An 18,187-nucleotide genomic window follows, 5' to 3' on the forward strand; every position below is an offset into this window, starting at 1 on the left:
GACAAGGTGCATTTCTTTGAGAGAACATGAGACTGATCGAAGTGGATGATGTTTCACTAAATGTTTCTTCATTAGTTTGCCAGCACTGCAAAGAAAATGAAGAATGACCCCCATGTGACAGAGGTGTCTGATGACGGGGCTCTGCTCAAAAGGTATCGCAATGAAATTGTAGACCTCAAGCGGCGACTTCAAGAGGCAAGTGTCATCAGTCTTTGTTCTATTTGGCCCATCTCTGTGAGTTCATCACAGCAGCACTAACCTGAGGACGAACTCCTGCAGGTTTCTTCAATCACACACACCACAGTGACCGAGAAGAAGGTTCTCTCCCAGCTGCTCCAAGAGAAGGACCAGCTCCAGAGAGAACAAGAGGACCGGATCAGAAACCTGACCAAACTGATCGTCACCAGCTCCAACCTGGTTCCTGTGAAAAAGGTGTCTGTCATAAAATGCAGCTGTGGTCAGACAACAGCTTTGTCTTCATTATCATACTCATAATTACTCTTGCTCTGTTTTTAAGATGCCGAAGCGCAGAGTTACGTGGGGAGGAAAGATGCTCAGACTCGCCCATCCATCAGGCTGTGACAGTGGTCCATCTGACCTTAGTTTTGCAGAGTCTTTCACTCGGAAGAGGAAAGCTGACCGCTCCTGTTTGATGGAGTTGGGTGAAGGTATCATGAGTGACTTTATGATTCTCTTTTCACACATGAGCGGCTCTGATCTGATCATTGATTTCATGTGTACATGGTTTCTTTTAATAGATGATGAGGACTTTGACTCTCACTGGGAGATTCCCGACGAGCCGTTAGATGAAACAGAGATGAGTGAGAGCTCTGTGACTGTTCGAAGCTTTGGAGACAGGTGAATGTCTTTCTTTTAACAGTTATGTTAATTGTCATTCTCAAGACAGGAAATTTAACACCTTTAATATCCCAGCAGGCAGAGCGCCAGGATTTCAAATTTAGGTGGGCCAGAATAATTTCAGCCCACCTAAATTAGTTCTCAGTTGTTGAACATATTGGTCAAATGTATGTGTCTGCTCTTTACCAGTCCCAAAGACTTTGCGTCTCCAGATCAGATGTGTGAGCTTTTGGGGAAAGTGTCTGACCTTGAGCTGAAGCTGGAAATGGAGAGTCAGCTGAAAGAGGAGGCCATGACAAAATTAGAGACTTTAGACGGCAGAGTGGCAGACCTGCAGCTACAGCTACAAACAGAGACCCAGCAGAAACAGGAAGCCTTGGAGAAGATGCAGGCAGCAGAGCAGAGGGCAGCAGAGCTGGAGCTGCAGCAACAAACAGAAGCTCAGCAGAAGCTGGAGGCCACGGAGAAGGTGGAGATGTTGCAGTTGAGAGTGGCAGACCTGGAGAGGCAGCTGGAAGACCAGAGCCATGCTCGCACTGAACCTGATGAACAGGTGTGATGAGTTTAAACGAACCTGCTCTTCACCTGTGAGAGAAGAATAACACATGTAGCACTGTTTGAAAACTGTTGGTTGTTTTTTCTCTGGCTTGGCTGTAGCTTATTTCAGTACTAAACATTGTACCTTGTTTTCCAGATGAGGAGAGAGTTTGCAGAAACCATCCAGCTGTGTGAAACTTTAGCGTCAGAGAAGGTAACAGCTGCTGTGACCAAATGATCAGCACAGCCTGTTTTTCATATAGGAGGAGAGGAAATCCTTTTTCATGTTATCCTGTTGTGTGAATTTTCAGTGTTGTGATCCAGAAATTGTTTCTGGATGAGGTATTAAATAAACCTTCATCTAGAATCACATTGGTCCAGGAAATCGGATAAGTTCATTCAAAACCAAGCAACTGTAGGACCATCTCAGTGTCAGAGTTAAATTTATATTATATATTTATCCCACAGTGCACTGCAACACAAGCTTTAAAATGTGTTCTCACTGATGATTTATATTGAAATGTATTTCAGTAGAGATACTGGTGTAACACAACATAAAAGAAGAGAATTATGTCAACTATAAGAGGATAAGCAGGTAGAACATGTACATTCTGTCTGACACTTAAACTAATGAAATGTTTTAGGACACGGTGGCTGCTGAGCGAGACTATCTGAAGCAGGAGCTGGGCATGTTCATAGAGCAGACTGAGATTCTGGAGAAGGAGAAAGCTGCTCTGTCTCAGGAGCTGGAGGAAAAGAGGGAGCTGGATGAGTTCAAATCTCTGGAGGAGGAGTGCAGGACAGAGCAGGAGGTAAACCTATTCAGACTCCATTGACACTACAGTCAGATGTCCTGCGTTTCGCTTTGTTTGCTTTGTTCTTTTAAATACATATGTCAATTATTCACTGCAGTAACCCTCCTTTACTAAATATGTTTTTCATAGATTTTTGTGAAATGATTTTTTTACACTGTGTTTGTATACATTTTGTTTGTATGTATCTTCAGAACCAGCTGCGAAATGAAATCTGCAGCCTGAAAAAGATATATGAATCCTCTGAGCTCCGCTGCCAGGAGCTTCAGGTGAGGTCACCTGCTCATGTCTTTAAATCTGGAACAGTGTGGGAGGTTCTAGCAGTACACAATACACACACTATCCGTCACCTGTTTAATCATCTCGTGACACATGGATGTACACATGACATAGGGTTACTGAGTACAACAGTCTTTAAAATCATAGATCTGACTTGTGTCGTTTCAACTTGTTTTGCCATGTTTAGAGGACAAAAGTGGTAAATTCTGACATCAAAATATTAGAATCCTGAGATTATCACGAGCGAAACCTTAAAACTGTAAATGTTAAATACTGTAATTTGTTTGTTTTTCCAGAACATGGTGGAAACTCTGTCTGAGCAGCTAAAGAGGAAAACTGAATTTGCAGAGGAACTTCAGAGTATGGTATGTTTGTATGTGCGTGCATACTATTATCATCAAGGGCCTAGACCAGTGTTTTACTTAAATTCTGGTTTTGTTTGATTTTCTTTTAATTGACCAGGTCTTAATCAACCGATCAATCATTTTGTCCATTGTCCATGTTTCATAATTAATAGGCTGAAAACTGGTGAAACTTAGCTCAGTCCCAGGGCAGGCTAACTGTTAGCTTCATCCACCTTTCCTTTCAATTGTCACAATGATCATTTGATGTACATCATAAAACATAAACTGTAAACAGGTGAAGCTATGTGAGGAGACAGTGTCACAAAACAGTCAGTTACAGTGAAGTAACAGCAACACTGTAAAACAACCAATTCAAATAATATTTGTTTGAATTTTCATGAGTTGATTTAATATTGAAATGGACATGTACACTACTCACTGCAAGGCTCAGTGGTCACTCTCAGACAGTTTGAGAAACACTAAATTTAGATCATGATATTTTAACTAATTTACTCGCGAACCATCAGGGGTCCTGTCCAGACCTGTTATTAGAGCTGTCTGCTGTGATCGTATCACCTGAGACAGATGTTAAGTTCATGTGTGAACGCACCCAAGATGCATCGAGGACACATTTGAGATCTGATCACTCAGACCACATTCTGAGGTGGTCTGGGCCACATGTGGTCACATTCTTTTAGCAGTGTAAACGTGAATTCCTGGCCACATTGAAGGATGGCTTCCTCTACTGATGTCCTCTGCCACAGTCTGATTAGTCCCAATGCATTTTGTAATTAACTATTTCTAATGGATAAGTAGAGCTGTGTACAGCTCACTGATTCAGTCAGCTCTTCTTCTCCCTTCAGAGTCACATAATAAAAAAGCTCAGCTGTTTGTTCTCCAGAAGGTGGATTTCCTTTGTTAGTAGATTTACTTTGACATTTAGGGTCATTGTTCTGCTGCATCAGCAGCTTCTCTTGAGCTTCAGCAGGTGGACAGTCATCTCAGTTTGGCACCTACTTCCTGTCTGAATGAGGACTGAACTCAGCTTTATCCAAATCAACATCTCCTGATGCTCAGTGCTCTAAGATCTTTTTGAGGTCTGGTTCACATCAGCTGATGTTTCTTGTGAAGGAAAAACTCAAAATGTTTGAGTGTTTTTCATTTAAATTAGCTTGTTGTTGTTTTTTTTATTTAAAATAGATTGTGTTCCTTAAGAGGATCTGACTCAGACACATCTATACATTAAGGTTAATTCCAAAGAGTTCACTAATTTATTCTCAACACTTTAATAATTCCGAATGTAAGAATAAACATCATATCACTATATACAGCGCCACATACACTACATTATACTGCACTATGTAACTACATTACTGTACTAGAGTGCTGCAAATCAGCTGAAGGATCAGTCATGAAGCAGGTTACTTTTTGCCCAGCCGGCTGATTCTGTCATTTCGTCTCCCTCCAGAGTAGCAAGGACCTGGTGCAGGAGGTGGCCAAGCTCCGTCGCTCTCTTGACGACGCAGAGGGAGTCAGTAGAGACACAAAGAAGGAATGGGCTGTTCTGCGCAGTCAAAACATCGCTCTGGAGGGGATGAACGTTAGTCACATTAACCCATTGAAACCTTAAAATGCTTGTTGTTTGACTGGTTAAAGGCAAACTGAGTGTTTTGTCCTGCTCTTCTGCTTTATTGTCTGAACTGAACTATTTGTTGTGTAGAAGAAAAGGTGGGAGGGGCCTTTGTGGTTAACGCACTGACCATAAATGACACCGGTTCAAATACACCTGGAAACCTTGTTTCCTGTCCCCTCTGCAGGTGCTGCTACCAGCAACGATGTATTTGTTAAAAACTCATCCATACTTCTACAGGCTGCAGTTCACAGTAGGATAGAATAATGAAGGACTTTCAGTCCGTTCCTCCTCTGAAGGCCACATATTTATTTTTATTTATCTTATCAATTATCAAAGTGTCAGCAGGTCAAAGGTCACTTTACACCTCCAGTGCAGTTCATTAGAAGAAAGGAAAAATGTTTTTACCTTAAAGCTCTGGTAGAGTTTGGTCACACTAACTGAAAGAGGAATAAACTTGAACCTACCTGTTGTGCAGACTGCAGAATGACACTGATTGGACATTTCAAGTGAGCTCATCAAAATATAGCTGGCCATGGTCATTATTAGCTGACGACATAATTTTGATGAATTAATACATATTTAAAATATCCTGAGACATCTGGACCATCTTTAAAATACCTGTGTCCACATGATGACACATACAGGTTATCATGGTTACCTAATTATTGTGCATAGTTTGCAGGAGATTGTTTCCTTGACAGTTTCATTGTCAGTTCATAAAGTATTCAGACCCCTGCACTCATTCTGTTGTAGTTTTTAAATTGATAAAGTTGCCATTTTTTCCCATCAGTCTCTGCTCAATAACCCAAAATGACAACGTAAAAACAGGTTTTTAGATCATTTTGCTCTGTCGCAGTCTAGGGCAGGTTTTCTTCCAGAACCTTGTCCCTTGGTTATGACTAGTCTCCCTGTCCCAGCTGCTGAGAAGCTGTCCCATAGCCTAATGCTGCCACCACCATGCTTCACCATAGGAATGGCATTAGCCAGGTTATCAGATTGGCCTGGGCTTCACCAGTCACAGTGTTTGGAGTTCTGCCCACAAGTTTCAGATCAGGCCATCTGGTCGAGTGGGGTCGCAGCCACATTGAGTAAAAGGCAATGACAGTTGACACATTTTGCCAGCAGAAGTCAAAGACTCTGAGCCATGAGGAGAAAGAAGATGCTAATTAAACCTGTGTGGTTGATTGACAGTTTCCACAGCCTCAAGTGAAATGATGACAGATGTAGCACCTGATCAGCTGTTTGGAGCTATGTGTCTGTGTTTTGTTATAGGTGTACAAGTGACACCAAGGCCAATATCTGCATTTTTGAATGTAGTGTTTCTTGTCTCCTCTTCAGGTCACCCTGACTGTCAACCATGACAAGATGGAGGCTGAGGTGAACAGCCTGCGTTTTCAACTGGAAACAGAGAAGTCATGCTACAAAAAGATGCAGAGTGACCTCCAAAGAGAGCTGAACGTTGTGTTTGATGAGAACACCAAGCTCACCGCTCTACTAGATGGGAAAGTCCCAAAAAGTAGGTGTTGAAGCCAGAGTGTTCATGTGATGTAACTCTGCTGTCCATGGTTGAGAGCTCAGACATTCACTTCAGAGTTTTCATTGTAAGATGTTGTCCGTCTGCAGATCTGATAGATAGCGTGGAACTTGAGAGGACAGTGGCCAGTCTGAATAAAGAGCTGATAGCATGTCATGACGCAGAGGGAGCTCTCAGAGAACAGCTGGAGGAGCTGGTTTCACTTCCCAACAGGGTGGACAACCTGATGAAGCAGGTGAGTCCTTCAGACATCCTCTAAGCCAGGATAGTATCAGATCAAGGATAACATTACACTAATCATGTGACTTGACTCTGTGTTCTCAGCAGAGGTGGACAAAGTACAAAGCTCCAGTACTTGAACCAAAGTATAGATCCTCCTGGTCTAATATTCCTCCAATGCAAGTGAAAGTTGTTCAGTCAAATTTTTTACTTGAGTTAAGGTACTGGAGTACTTGCTTTTAAAAATACTTTGAATACAAGTATTAAAAAGTATATTTTTTATTTCAACACATTGTTGTATTGCTCCACATTTACAGAAACTAATGGCTCTGACACAATCCACTCACTGTAGAACCTGTAGGATAAAAAGCTTTGTAGAGTATGATTCAAAGACAATAGAAATAGACAAATGACAGACACAACTGAACAAAAGGAGCCATTGACGTTTTTGTATTTCTTTTTTTTGGTTGTTTTTTTGTTTTTTGTAGACTGATGAAGTTCGGTCGTGGTAAACACAGCAGGCATTTAAAACTAAAAGAATCTTTCATTGTTTCTAAAATTCCAAACATAGACTTGAGGTAAGGCCGTGGGGCTCTGGTGTAGAATCTTCTGCCTCATCTTATCTAATGCAGCCATCATTCAGATACTGCAAGGTTCAAACTGAGCTATTTTCTTCTGTGATCAACACAGTGTATGGTCTATTTTATTTTTCAAAATAAAAGAAAATTAATTCCACAGATAAAAAAAACTCTGCTTCAAAATAACAAGTACTTCATCGAAATGTAGTCGAGTCAACAGTATAGTATTTGTCTTTAGGTTTAGTGGAGTAAAAGTCATAAGTTTCCAATAACAAAAACAAATACAGTTTCTAGAAAAATATACTTAAGTACAAATGTATTAAATGTACTTTGTTACTGTCCACCCCTGCTCCTCAGGTTTGTGAGTTGAGTGAGGAGTTGTGTACTGTTCAGACTGAGAGGGACAGCCTGCTGTCAGCCCGCGCTCAGTGTCAGGATGAGGCTCAGCAGCTCAGAGGCTCCCTGCAGACATCTCAAGACCAGGTCCTGAAAATCCAAGCAGACCTTAGTGCTGCCAATCAGAGGGAGGCAGATCTGAGGCAGCAGTGTGCTGATGTGACACAGCAGCTGAATTCACTTCACTCAAACCTGGAGCGCTTGGATTCTGAGAGGAGTCAGCTCATGGCTAACTATGAAGAGAGAGGCCTGAAAGTAAGCTAAAGACTTTAACACACTTTTTTTTGTCTATCCTCCCTTGCGGACACACACACACACACACACACACAGCTGCAAACACCACAGATGTTGTTATTGTCCTTGTTTGTAGTCCACTGGGAGGAGCACATGGTGTCTTTGTAAACCAGACAGATCCACATAGTCTCACATTTATATCACCTAGATGTGGAAAGAATGAAACTAACATCATTATAATATTTAAAACAATTTTACTTAGTTTTGATTTGTAGAGTCACATGAATTTGTTTGTTGCCACTCGACAGTTAGGAACTAAGTCAGGATCAGTATGATTTTATACAAATCCTACCTGGAGCCTCTGCAAACAACTTGCTTCAGAGTTTTTTATATAATTTCTAACATCAGTTAACATATATGTAATATACACTCACAAACCTGGCAGATTATTAGGAACACCTGGCTAAAACTAAAGTAGTCTGCTATAAATGCTCCCATGAATGTTCTGTAATGAAGCCTGTAGGTCAATTCAGTGTTATGTACCATGATTGTAACCTGGAGGATATTTGTAGCTGAGCCAACTGGGGGAGGAGCTTCAGGAGCTGCGGGCTAAGAGAGAAGCTCTCCTGTCTGGAGCTCAGACCTCTGCAGAGGAGACGGAGCAGCTGCTCTCTGCTGTTACATGTGTGACTGCAGAGAGAGACCAGCTGAGACTGGACCTGCAGCAACACAAGGAAATGGTGAGTATCTCCTAAAGTTCCTCTCTCACATTCCTCTCACATCCTTTTCATTTTTAGATGTTTCTTAAGTATTCTTTGTACAAATATGTCAGCATGTTTCTCAACAGTTAGTTACTCAGTTTAGTTTGTGAGGTCACCTGTTTTTCTATCTAAATCGGCTGAACTAATCTTTAACAATAATAATAATAATAATAATAATAAATCATGTAAACAGATGCAGAGTCTGTCGCAGGAGCTTGAGTGTGTTCGAGGTGAGAAAGAGAGTCTCCTGAAGGCCAATGCTCAGAGCTCTGCAGAGGAGATGGAGAAGCTTCTCTCTACTGTGGCTTCTCTCAGTGCTGTTAGAGACCAGCTCAAAATCGACCTGCAGGAAAATGTGGAGATGGTCAGTTATGACACTGCATTCACTTCTGTCAGCTGTGTTGGGCTTCTGCTGTTTGTCTCTTCATGTCATAGTCCAAAAGAAAATCCTCTTTTTGAAACAGATGATTGAGAATCAGGAGGAGCTGAGGACTGCTCTGGACAAGAACCGAGAACAAAAGGAGCAGATCAGACGGTTGGAAGCTGCACAAACATCCACACAAGACCAGACTGTGACTGAGATGAGGGCACAGCTGGAGGAGAAGCAAATACATGTAAGAGTCTCTAGATGTGGCAGGAAGTCTGGATCTTTTTTACAATCAGTGCACTACAACTTAAGAAACACATGTAAACAGACAAAACACGAACACATTTAGAAAATGTCTTCATCAATATGAGAACACGTGTTGCAATATTTGGAGCACAATGGAAGTGTTTCCAGGGGACACGAAAGTGATGAATCTGCTGTGATGTACCTGTTGTTCAATAATCTGTGACTTAAGTTAAAAGCATTGAACAACAAGTGCACATGGATGTATTATAATACATGCATGCAAGCCTGGGTCATCACCTTTTTGTGTCCCCTGGAAACACTTCTATTGTGTTGTGAGTATTTGCAGCATGTGTTGTCAAACTGATGAAGATGTTTTCTGAATGTGTTTGTATTTTGTCTGTTTGCATGTGTTTTCTTAAGTTGCATTGTTTTGGGCTCTCAGGGCCACCATATATTACAAAGACAAAAGCATCCAATCAGAGCTTAACTTCTGTTATGTGAGCTGCTGAAGAAAGATCCTGCAGCATCATCCGTTTACTTTTGGATTCTGGGTCAGATGAACATGGAAACGTTGCTGCCGCGTTCTCTTTACAGTGACGACGATGAAGCCCGTTGAGTTTTCTACAATCCTGATTTGTGTCTCTGAATGACTTTTACATAGAAATGGAGTCCGAGGCTCATGGGGGTTGGAGCTTAAATAATTGGTGGTCAGAACATCGAACTGTGGGGTTGTAGCTTCATCCAGGAGCCTTGTATGTTTATATGTTGAATAACACAGTAAAACTTGGAAGTAGGAGTTTCACAACAAGCAGCTCTTCCCACTTCATAGCTCACTGCTTTGGATACACTTCAGCTGGTATACTACAATAACTTATACTGACCTCAGAACAAAAGGTTAAATGGTCTGAGGGATTTAATGTGTCCTCTGTAAATGGATTCAGAGTGTAACTGAGGAGTCTGCTGTCAGAGAGGACAGCCAACAGTCACGCTGAATGTGTCCCATTAACAGGAAGTGTTAGTGTGTCCACAGCTCGATGTCTCCTCTTCCTTTGAGCCAAAGAGCTGTTCAGAAACTATTAAAACCACACTGTTACACATGATGCTTCATTACCATGAAAACACTTATGAAAGTATATATATCTGAGCTGTTTCTGAAGACACTGGTCATCAGTAGCTCAGCTGAGAGCCACAGGACACTGACGCACTCACATTGTTGATTTGGGTCTTTTTTGGGATTTGTCAACAGTATCCTTCACAGTTCTGGATCTTGGTTGAAAATATTTCAGTTCAGTTTGACCATTTTCCTCCACAGGTGGAGAGACTTCAGGCGGCTCTCCAGGCTGTCAGTGAGCAGAAGAGCCAGCTGGAAAGTGAACTGCAGTATAAGCTAGAGATGGTGAGGGGAAGCTGTTTTTGGTCAAACTGGTCTAAGTGTGACCACACTGTCAGGGGTGTTTAAAGAGCTTCTCTATTGTGTAGGTGAAAGGAAATGTTCAACTGTCTCTTAAATTTTAGGCGACAGCAGCTCAAAGCCTTCAACAATCTCCACAAGAGCAGAATCAAAGAAACCTTGACCTGGAGAGACTCAGTGAAGAGAGGCAAGCTCAGCTGGAACAAGAGGTTTGTTCCTTCCAACATGTTTCACTGAAGCTCTACATGAATATACCTCTCCAGAAGTATTGTGGCCACTTCAGTTTCCAAACATTCCAAACTTTATTCTCAGGTTGCAGAGACTCAGTGTCTTCTACATTCTCTTCAAGAGGAGCTGCAAGAGCAGAAGCTCAAGAACTCAGATCTGGTGAAACTGTGTGAGCTGAAGGAATCTGACTCACAGCAGCAGGTGAGGTCAAAAGGTTAAAGAGAGAGATTTTCAAAATGGATCCTTTGTTGTTGCTGTTCTTACATGGGGAGGTTTCCATTTAAACAGACAAAGACTCTAAGTGAGGAGCTTGAGAGGGCTCAAGCAGAGAGGCACGGCCTGTTGCTGGAGAAGGAGAAGAGCTGTCAGAGCTGCACAGAGGAGATGGAGAAGCTGCTGTGCAGAGCGACATCTCTCAGTGAGGAAAGAGATCAGCTACAGGAGACACTGGAGGGACTGAGACAGGAGAAGCAGAAGCTCAGAGCAGAGCTGGAGGACAAGAGGGCAGCACTACAGACTGAGGTCTGTGAGGGAAAACTTTACTTCTATAAAACAGCATACACTGCATGTTCTATGTATAATAACAGCTGTAATAGGATGTTTGGATTATAACTAGTTTTCAGCTTAAAGAAAAACTTGAATGATGCTTCTAACTCCTCCATTCATCACAGATGAGGAAGCTGTGGTTTTATCATCAGTGAGATACATTTTGAAATCATGAAACAGATCATTTCTAGTTTGGTTAAAAGTTTTTCCCCTGTCTTGTTACTGTAAAAATGCCATCTGTGCTCAGTTTGTTTTGTGAGCATTTGAGGATAGAAACAATTTGCCCACATGTGCTTCAACAGATAACCCAGCTGAACACCTCTCTACAGACTGTTACTGAACAGAAGAAACAGCTTGAAGACGATCTGCAGAAAATGGTGAGTTCAACTCATTTTTGTCAGTTTTGTACTTTTGTCTAATTTTCTGTTCTATTTTGTGGTCTTCCATTCTGAGATATTTTAGTATGAATAGATTCAGAATGTTCTTATTTTCAAAATATTCCGCTTCATGTGACGTTTGTATATTAGGCTGATGTGAGTTAACGTTTTGTTTAAGGCTTCCACATCACAAAAGCTTCTGTCAGTCCAAGAAGAACTGTGTGAACAGAAGCAGGTGAACTCTGATCTGCAGAAGCTGAGTCAGGAAAAGGAGTGCTCTTTACATCAACAGGTTAGTGTCTCACACCTCACTTTGTTATAAACAGCAGGAGTTTGCTTTTATGAAACAGGAGCATGATGAAGCTTTTACTACTCCACTCGTCACAGATAAAGACTCTAACAGAAAAACTGGAGAAGACTGAAGCAGAGAGAGACAGTCTGCTGTCAGAGAGGACAGCCAACAGTCACAGCTGCACAGAGGAGATGGAGAAGCTGCTGTGCAGAGCGACGTCTCTCAGTGAGGAGAGAGATCAACTACAGGAGACACTGGAGGGACTGAGACAGGAGAAGCAGCAGCTCAGAGCAGAGCTGGAGGACAAGAGGGAGATGGTAAAAACACAGGCTGAACATTGTAAATTGAGATTCTGGTATTTCCTTCACATTCTCACTAAAGACTGGTATTGTTTTCTGTGTGTTCAAATACTGGAGACTATCACATGTACTGAAACAAACACTGAAAAAACCTCTCTGATGACTTCATGTTCTACCTGAACACAGAAGTCAAATCTGAAATCACAGTTTGTTGTGTAATTTAAGTACCGTATTTTCCGTACTATAGGGCGCACTGGATTATAAGGCGCACTGTCAATGAATGGTCTATTTTCGAACTTTTTTCATATATAAGTCGCACCGGACTATAAGGCGCATTAAGCGAAACAAAACAGTCAGATAAGTCAGTCAAACTTTATTAAACGCGTTCACAATAACTCTCAACCTTGTTCAGTTGTAACACGTAAAAAAAACACAGTCTGATACCGCTAAATCAAACGTTAGCGTATTCACAATAACTCCTTATAGGTCCTTATACACACACACCGTAATATTATGGTGAAGCACAGTATGTATTACTCCGCGACGCTCCTGACTATGATAGCCGTAATGCTGCAAGCGGTGCGGCTTTGTAGTTTACCAAAGTCGTACTAAAACATTTTGACAGAGCGCCGTGTACCACACAAAATCGCTTCGAGGTCAGTAAGCACAACCAGAATTAATCCATATATAAGGCGCTCCGGATTATAAGGCGCACTGTCGTTTTTTGAGAAAATTAAAGGCTTTTAAGTGCGCCTTATAGTCCGGAAAATACGGTAATTCTAATGCTAATATGCAGTTTACAGTTAGCACATGTTTCAGTGAACATGTAGATAATCTTTAAACAAATTATACAAAGTTCAACAAGTGGCTTAAGCCCGGAGGACAGGACCAGAACACAGGTCTCCATCGTGTTGAATTCAGCCACAGTCCAACAATAATGTTGCCATTCTGTTCAAATATGAAAACTACAGAATGAACACTCTTTTTACTATCAAACCAGGGAAAAGAGTGAGGAAGTCATAATTTAAAACTCCAGGAGGGCCATCACACCCTCACACCACAAACTGAGGTCTCATTCTCATGTGTTCCCTTCATGTAGATACAGTGTGAGCTCCAACAGCAGCTCAGCTCTGAGCCTCTGTCACTGAAAGAAGAGCAGGAGGCTCAACAGCTTCTACAGGTCAGGTCCACGTGTTCTGGTTACACCACAGTTTTAGTACTTCAGTTGTAGTTTGATTTGATGTCATTGTGACCTAACATTGAACAAGACTCATGAAGAAACAACTTGTTCAATTTTTACATCTTTCTGCAACTTGTTGCATTTTCACATTGCTCCTCTGGAAGTTAATGATTTCTGTTGTTGGCCATGCATTCAGCTGTTCTCTTAACCAAAGTAAGGCCTCATGAGAGAATGTGAATAATGTTGAAAATGTTAATGATCCCTCCATTGTGCTTCAGATCCAACAGCTGGAGAACCATCTGGAGAAAACCAAGGAGGAGGTGAGCCAGCTGAAGTCCGACCTTCAGGAGAATGTAGACCTGGTAAGTTTGCTTTTCTCAGATTCTTTTAATTATCGTAAACTGGTGCTTTCAATATAATAATAATAATAATAATAATAATAACAATAATAATAACAATAATAATAAAAATAAAAAAAAATTATTTCTGTTGCACCTCTCATGAAATAAAGCTCAAAGTGCTTTACAAGAAGATGTATTATATATATGAACAACAGATGCACTAAGACAGGACACGTTAAAGCAATAAAAGACAAAGCAGTAACACTGTGAGAAAGAGAGAAGAGATGAGATCAAAGAAACAAAATAAATGATAGTGGTAATAAAACCAGATAGTGGTAAAAGCTATTTAAAGATATAACTACACCTGCAAGCAGGTACCATCAGGGTCCAAGCAGCTCACACACAAAAAACATAAATTACCACATTGTTGCAAAACTGGACTTTGGTGATCTGGGATCTTGAACCCCTGACCTTGGCATTCCCAGAGAGGGCAAATTACTGACTGGCCACTGAGGAACCATGTGCTGCACTCACCTTCACACAAGTTGACGCAATAATGTCACATGCAAAAAATTGTGTATTTTTGTCCCTTTAACCTTAAAACACTTAAATGGTCAAAATGTTGGTGTGTAAGTACTGGAAAAAAACACACATCATTCTGCTGGATTCAGGAGTGTCATCAAATGCTTCAGTGACTTTGAATCAGCAGGATGATGAATATCTCTGCAGACTCACCGTGTCTGATCCAGACACTTAAACACTTGATATCAACCATCTAGAGAACATCTGCCTCAGTTTTTGTGGCATTTGAATGAAGACTTGTGGACATATAAGTGTTCATTGATTTAGCATGTTTTGAAAAATATAGAATAAAAATATAGAGTTCTGAATTGACCAACAGTGAAGTGAACTTTTGTCACCATTCACTAGATGTGCTGAAAAAGATTTCAGCTTTGTTGGACGTTTCGTGGGATTCATTATGTATTATTTTAAATTAGAAGGTGCAATGTGTACAAATCTAAATGTTTTTGTGACTTGTCACCACCCAGATTTTGACTTTAGCCCAATCTGTATTCAATAAAATTGTGAAAATGAAAACTTGATTATTATAGCGCCACCTACAGACAATTAGTGTCGTTTTTTTTTTTTAAGTCGAGTAATGGATGGAGTTGACAACCTACCTGCCCATTTTGGTGAGTTTTGCTCCTGATGATAATAATAATAATAATGATAATAATGATAATAATGATGATGATGAGAGCAAAAAAAAACAATGGGGATCCAGCAGACTACTACAACTATAAAACAATATAAAGGAAATCTCAAATAAAGGTTGATTTAATTAGAAGCAAGACCATAACAATGAGTTTTGAGCTGCTTCATGAATATATTAACAGAGGTTGCTTGTCTAATATGTGGTGGGAGCATGTTTCAAATCTTCAGTGCACAACCACAGAAGGCTGCTCCCCTGTAGTTCTTCCATTTTGTTTGTGGCACATTGAACAAGCCAGTGTGAAGTGACCTCCGCCAACGGTTTGGAGCAGAGTCTGAAAGCAGTGAAGCGCAGGGCTGCCGGTCAACATAGGCCAGGATTTTGCAGGATATATTTTATATTTGGCAGAAACAGCTAATTGATCAACTGACCAATTGACCTAGTAACAGCTGCAGCTCTGGTAATGAGACAGTGCAGAGTAGATCTTGACCTGTGTAACATCTTTTAGATGATCGAGAACCAGGAGGAGTTGAGGGAGTCTCAGGAGAAGATCAGAGTTCTCCAGGAGGAGATCAGCGTGCTGCAGAGTCAGAAGGCAGAGCTGGAGAGCAGGCCATGCAGTGGGGGGGTTGAAGAGAGCGCCCCCCAGATACAAGAGCTTCAAAATCAGGCAGGACTCTTACACATGAAGAACACACGGGGTGAACTTGCTGTGATGCTGGTTGTTCCCTCCTGAATAGATCGACTTGTTTTTGACTGATTTTCAATTTATTAATCATTATCTAAAGTTGCTCGGTATTTTAAACTTAGTTAAGAAGCTTATTAAAGTACAGATGTACATTCCCAGTATTTGAAATTACAATTGTGTTACTCCTTACAGATTCAGAGTGTGACTGAGGAGTGTGAGCGTATGCGAGCAGAGAGAGACAGTTTGCTGTCAGAGAAGACAGCCAACAGTCAGAGCTGCACAGAGGAGATGGAGAAGCTGCTGTGCAGAGCGACGTCTCTCAGTGAGGAGAGAGATCAGCTGCAGGAGACACTGGAGGGACTGAGACAGGAGAAGCAGAAGCTCAGAGCAGAGCTGGAGGACAGGAGGGAGATGGTAAAAACACAGGCTGAACATTGTAAATTGAGATTCTGGTATTTCCTTCACATTCTCACTAAAGACTGGTATTGTTTTCTGTGTGTTCAAATACTGGAGACTATCACATGTACTGAAACAAACACTTCTGAAAGACAGGAGGGCAACACTACAGACTGAGGTCTGTCACTCAGCAGTTGTATTTGTCGTCATATAATAGCAGTTGTGATGGGACATTTTGAGCTTTCACATCCACACATGTACATTGATGGAGGGAAAATCTCCCTTATTAGTTGTTATGACACTTTGATTTGATAAGTGATGATTCACCTGATTTTGATTCACCTGATAAGTACTGCTAACATATACATAATTAAATAATAAAATAATGATTTAATACTATAAAACAGGTGCACAGATGTCCAAATATTATCTGACTGATGTTAAACCCCCCCCCCCCCATATACAGTTGTCATGCAGGAGGAAATTAGCTGTAGAGACCAAACAGTTTTTGTACCAGGCTGTAAACATGTTTATTTCTGCTGTAAGGTTGGACATTTTAACATGGGAGTCTATGGGGACTGACTCACTACTGGTCATTAGAGGAACTACAGTGTTGGCTTCATTTTTCATTCTGGAGGTTGATGCTTGCTTGGCACCAATCAGTGATGTGGCACTGTGGTTTTATCATTAGTGAGATACATTTTGAAATCATGAAATAGATCGTTTCTAGTTTGGTTAAAATTTTTCCCCTGTCTTGTTGCCGTCTGTCCTCAGTTTGTTTTGTGAACATTTGGGGATAGAAACAATAATTTGCCCACATGTGCTTCAACAGATAACCCAGCTGAACACCTCTCTACAGACTGTTACTGAACAGAAGAAACAGCTTGAAGACGATCTGCAGAAAATGGTGAGTTCAACTCATTTTTGTCAGTTTTGTACTTTTGTCTAATTTTCTGTTCTATTTTGTGGTCTTCCATTCTGAGATATTTTAGTTGAATAGATTCAAAATGTTATTTTCAAAATATTCCGCTTCATGTGACGTTTGTATATTAGGCTGATGTGAGTTAACGTTTTGTTTAAGGCTTCCACATCACAAAAGCTTCTGTCAGTCCAAGAAGAGCTGTGTGAACAGAAGCAGGTGAACTCTGATCTGCAGAAGCTGAGTCAGGAGAAGGAGTGCTCTTTACATCAACAGGTTAGTGTCTCACACCTCACTTTGTTATAAACAGCAGGAGTTTGCTTTTATGAAACAGGAACATGATGAAGCTTTTACTGCTCCACTCTTCACAGATAAAGACTCTTACAGAAACTTTGGAGAAGACTGAAGCAGAGAGAGACAGTCTGTTGTCCGAGAGGACAGCCAACAGTCACAGCTGCACAGAGGAGATGGATAAGCTGCTGTGCAGAGCGACGTCTCTCAGTAAGGAGAGAGATCAGCTGCAGGAGACACTGGAGGGACTGAGACAGGAGAAGCAGCAGCTCAGAGCAGAGCTGGAGGACAAGAGGGAGATGGTACATTCATTCAGTCATTGATAATCCAACAGCAGTACTTCTGTGTTGTCAGTTACTTAATGCTCTCTTCCAACAACAGATCTCAGCCATCCAGGAGAGGCTGAGCGAGCAGGAGCAGTTGAATGTGCAGCAGCAGTCTGAGAGAGGAGAGCAAGAGGCAAGGCTGCAACAGGAAGTAGGTCCACAGCATTTACTACCAAAGGGTTCAAGGAAGAGGGTGACATTTTTGGACAGCAGGCTTATTCTTTCTTTCCATTAGAAGTTAGAGGATAGCTGCCACTCTCATGTCTGTCTGGTCAGTATGACGCTACAGATAGCTTAGCATAAATACTGGAAATGGGGAAAGAGCCTGGCTCTGTCCAAAGAGTGGAAACAATCCACCTGCCAGCCCCCCAAAGCTCGTCAATTCGTTCATCATGTTAGATCGCGCTGCTTTACTCTGACATTTGCGTCAGATAAATAAACAGCAGGAAGCCTGGTTTAAAAAGCATCTTGTTAAGGCACTGCCACATTTCCAGTATACAAATAATCACTCCATCTCCCATTCACTTCTGTTGAAGCCTGAACAACAGATGAGTGTGTGTGATTAATATTTATTTCTAACCCATATCAACAGTATGACATTGTGTCCTTTTTCAGAGGTAGCTCCCTTGAATAATGCTATATGATGATTGAACACATCTGTAGTTAAATCACTGGAGAACAACACATGCACAGTGTTCATACCAGACATACAGAGACGAATTGACTGAAGACTGTAATATGTCTGTTATCTGTTGTGTCTGAACAGTATTTATCAAAGGTCTGAGGCTGAGGAGGCCTCTGAGCTGATCTCTAACACGACCCCTCCTTTCTCCTTCAGGACGTTTCTGTCAGTGTTTTGTTACAGAAATGGTCTCTAGTGTT

At 41.3% G+C, this 18,187-nt stretch overlaps 1 protein-coding gene across 8 annotated transcripts in view; it reads left to right on the top strand.

Moving 5' to 3' along the window:
- The window catches only part of cenpe (centromere protein E), a 40,717-nt gene that overhangs the window by 13,633 nt on the left and 8,897 nt on the right, over positions 1-18,187 (top strand). For 2 of the 8 annotated variants that reach the window (XM_071478346.1, XM_071478349.1), the window contains exons 12-42: positions 76-195; positions 280-432; positions 518-668; positions 759-858; positions 1,048-1,411; positions 1,553-1,609; positions 2,040-2,207; positions 2,402-2,476; positions 2,783-2,851; positions 4,299-4,430; positions 5,802-5,979; positions 6,087-6,232; positions 7,152-7,445; positions 7,997-8,164; positions 8,379-8,549; positions 8,650-8,799; positions 10,090-10,194; positions 10,314-10,418; positions 10,522-10,638; positions 10,726-10,959; positions 11,286-11,360; positions 11,539-11,652; positions 11,748-11,969; positions 13,051-13,131; positions 13,410-13,493; positions 15,194-15,355; positions 15,566-15,787; positions 16,602-16,676; positions 16,851-16,964; positions 17,060-17,281; positions 17,361-17,456. In XM_071478346.1, the coding sequence (XP_071334447.1) occupies positions 76-195; positions 280-432; positions 518-668; positions 759-858; positions 1,048-1,411; positions 1,553-1,609; positions 2,040-2,207; positions 2,402-2,476; positions 2,783-2,851; positions 4,299-4,430; positions 5,802-5,979; positions 6,087-6,232; positions 7,152-7,445; positions 7,997-8,164; positions 8,379-8,549; positions 8,650-8,799; positions 10,090-10,194; positions 10,314-10,418; positions 10,522-10,638; positions 10,726-10,959; positions 11,286-11,360; positions 11,539-11,652; positions 11,748-11,969; positions 13,051-13,131; positions 13,410-13,493; positions 15,194-15,355; positions 15,566-15,787; positions 16,602-16,676; positions 16,851-16,964; positions 17,060-17,281; positions 17,361-17,456 (4,524 nt within the window). The remainder of the gene's footprint in view (positions 1-75; positions 196-279; positions 433-517; positions 669-758; positions 859-1,047; positions 1,412-1,552; positions 1,610-2,039; positions 2,208-2,401; positions 2,477-2,782; positions 2,852-4,298; positions 4,431-5,801; positions 5,980-6,086; positions 6,233-7,151; positions 7,446-7,996; positions 8,165-8,378; positions 8,550-8,649; positions 8,800-10,089; positions 10,195-10,313; positions 10,419-10,521; positions 10,639-10,725; positions 10,960-11,285; positions 11,361-11,538; positions 11,653-11,747; positions 11,970-13,050; positions 13,132-13,409; positions 13,494-15,193; positions 15,356-15,565; positions 15,788-16,601; positions 16,677-16,850; positions 16,965-17,059; positions 17,282-17,360; positions 17,457-18,187) is intronic. The other 6 variants (XM_071478348.1, XM_071478347.1, XM_071478351.1 and 3 more) reach the window with 6 other exon arrangements.

This window comes from Trachinotus anak, unplaced genomic scaffold (assembly GCF_046630095.1).
Source record: "Trachinotus anak isolate AG129_WGS33_773 ecotype Australia unplaced genomic scaffold, CSIRO_AGI_Tana_v1 ptg000005l, whole genome shotgun sequence".
Taxonomy (NCBI): domain Eukaryota; kingdom Metazoa; phylum Chordata; class Actinopteri; order Carangiformes; family Carangidae; genus Trachinotus; species Trachinotus anak.